General features: G+C 62.5%; 1 protein-coding gene across 1 annotated transcript in view; it reads left to right on the forward strand.

Annotated features, from left to right (window-relative positions):
- Positions 1-1338, forward strand: part of MAP3K6 (mitogen-activated protein kinase kinase kinase 6) — a 13498-nt gene that overhangs the window by 3706 nt on the left and 8454 nt on the right. The window contains exons 5-7 of the mRNA XM_035904013.1: positions 242-265; positions 695-882; positions 993-1161. Coding sequence (XP_035759906.1) covers positions 242-265; positions 695-882; positions 993-1161 — 381 coding nt within the window. The remainder of the gene's footprint in view (positions 1-241; positions 266-694; positions 883-992; positions 1162-1338) is intronic.

A 1338-nucleotide genomic window follows, 5' to 3' on the forward strand; every position in this document is an offset into this window, starting at 1 on the left:
CCTGTGCCGGGTTCCGGTGAGAAGCCGGCTGCGTTTGCAGCCCTGCCTGGGGGAGGGGGGGGTCCGCATGCAATGCTCACGGCGTGGGGGTGACCGGCCAGCCGCCCTGGTGGCTCAGCCCTGGCGTCCCTCGCTCTCCCTGGCTGTTTTCCAGGTAACTCCGATCCCTGAGCCTGAAATCAGCTGATTTCTTTTGCTGGGGATGCTCATTAAATCCCCTCCTCCTTCCCTCTCTCCCCAGGAGGAAATCTGCCAGAAGAACTCGGTGCGTCTCTTGTCCCCGTGCTCCCTGCCGTGGTGCCAGGGGGCTTGAGCCCCTCTCTCCCCCTGAGCTGCCTCCCCAGCCTTGGAGGGGAGACACTGCAGACAGGGAGCGAGACCTCTCCCCAAACCTGAGTTGGAGGGGGGGTGTCACTTGCTCAGAGCAAGCACCAGGAACAGCAGCATGGAAAGGGGTCCCTGGTTTTGAAAAGAACCAGGAGTGTTCACTCTGGAGCGTAATGATGGCAGTCAGAGATAAAGCTGGTTTGTCTTTCCCTGCTAATGACTTATGGAAGGCGGTCATGTTAGCATGGCCTGTATGGGCTGGGCAGTGTGGGGGCAGGCGTGGGGAGCAGGGGCTGGTCTGTGACATGAGTAGAGGGGTTCTCGGCTCGGCTGGCACAGCCTTCACCCCTTCTCCCCTTTCCCTCAGGACCTCTGCAGCAGCTACACCTTCATCCCCTATGTGGTGACCCCTCAGAACAAGGTCGTCTGCTGCGACGCCGGGGCCATGAAGTGCCTGACGGTGCTTTTCCAACCCAGTTTCGAGGCAGAGACCTTCTTCACCCCGCTGGCAGCCCGGCTCGTCCAGCTGCTGGAGGGGATCCCCACCGACTCCTGGTACTGCTGCCCACCCCGCTGGCTGCAGGCAAACCCCTGGGGGCTGGCAGGGCTTGGCAAAGAATTTCCACCACCCCAAAAGCCTCACGTTTCTGCCTCCCCTTCTCCAGTGGGTATTTTCGGGAGATGATCCGTCGGGATATCCGGAGGGCACGGGAGATGTACCGAGGGGAGCAGCTGAGCCGGGAGCTGGCCCGCATCCAGCAGCGCTTGGACAGCGTGGAGCTGCTCAGCTTGGACATCGTGGTGAACCTCCTCCTCTCCTACCGCGATGTGCAGGTGAGGGGATTTAAGCACACTGGGGAGGTGCCGGGGACCGCGTTGGCATCCCGGGGGGATGCTCCACAGCCTGCCCTTGCTTGGCGGAGCTTTCAGCCCTCGGGTCCGGCGAGAGCGTTGCCCCACAGAACCAAGGATGGGCAGCACAGGGGCCACCAGCTCAGCCCCACCACTGTC

Source organism: Egretta garzetta, unplaced genomic scaffold (genome assembly GCF_000687185.1).
Source record: "Egretta garzetta isolate BGI_Z169 unplaced genomic scaffold, ASM68718v1 scaffold101, whole genome shotgun sequence".
NCBI classification, from domain to species: domain Eukaryota; kingdom Metazoa; phylum Chordata; class Aves; order Pelecaniformes; family Ardeidae; genus Egretta; species Egretta garzetta.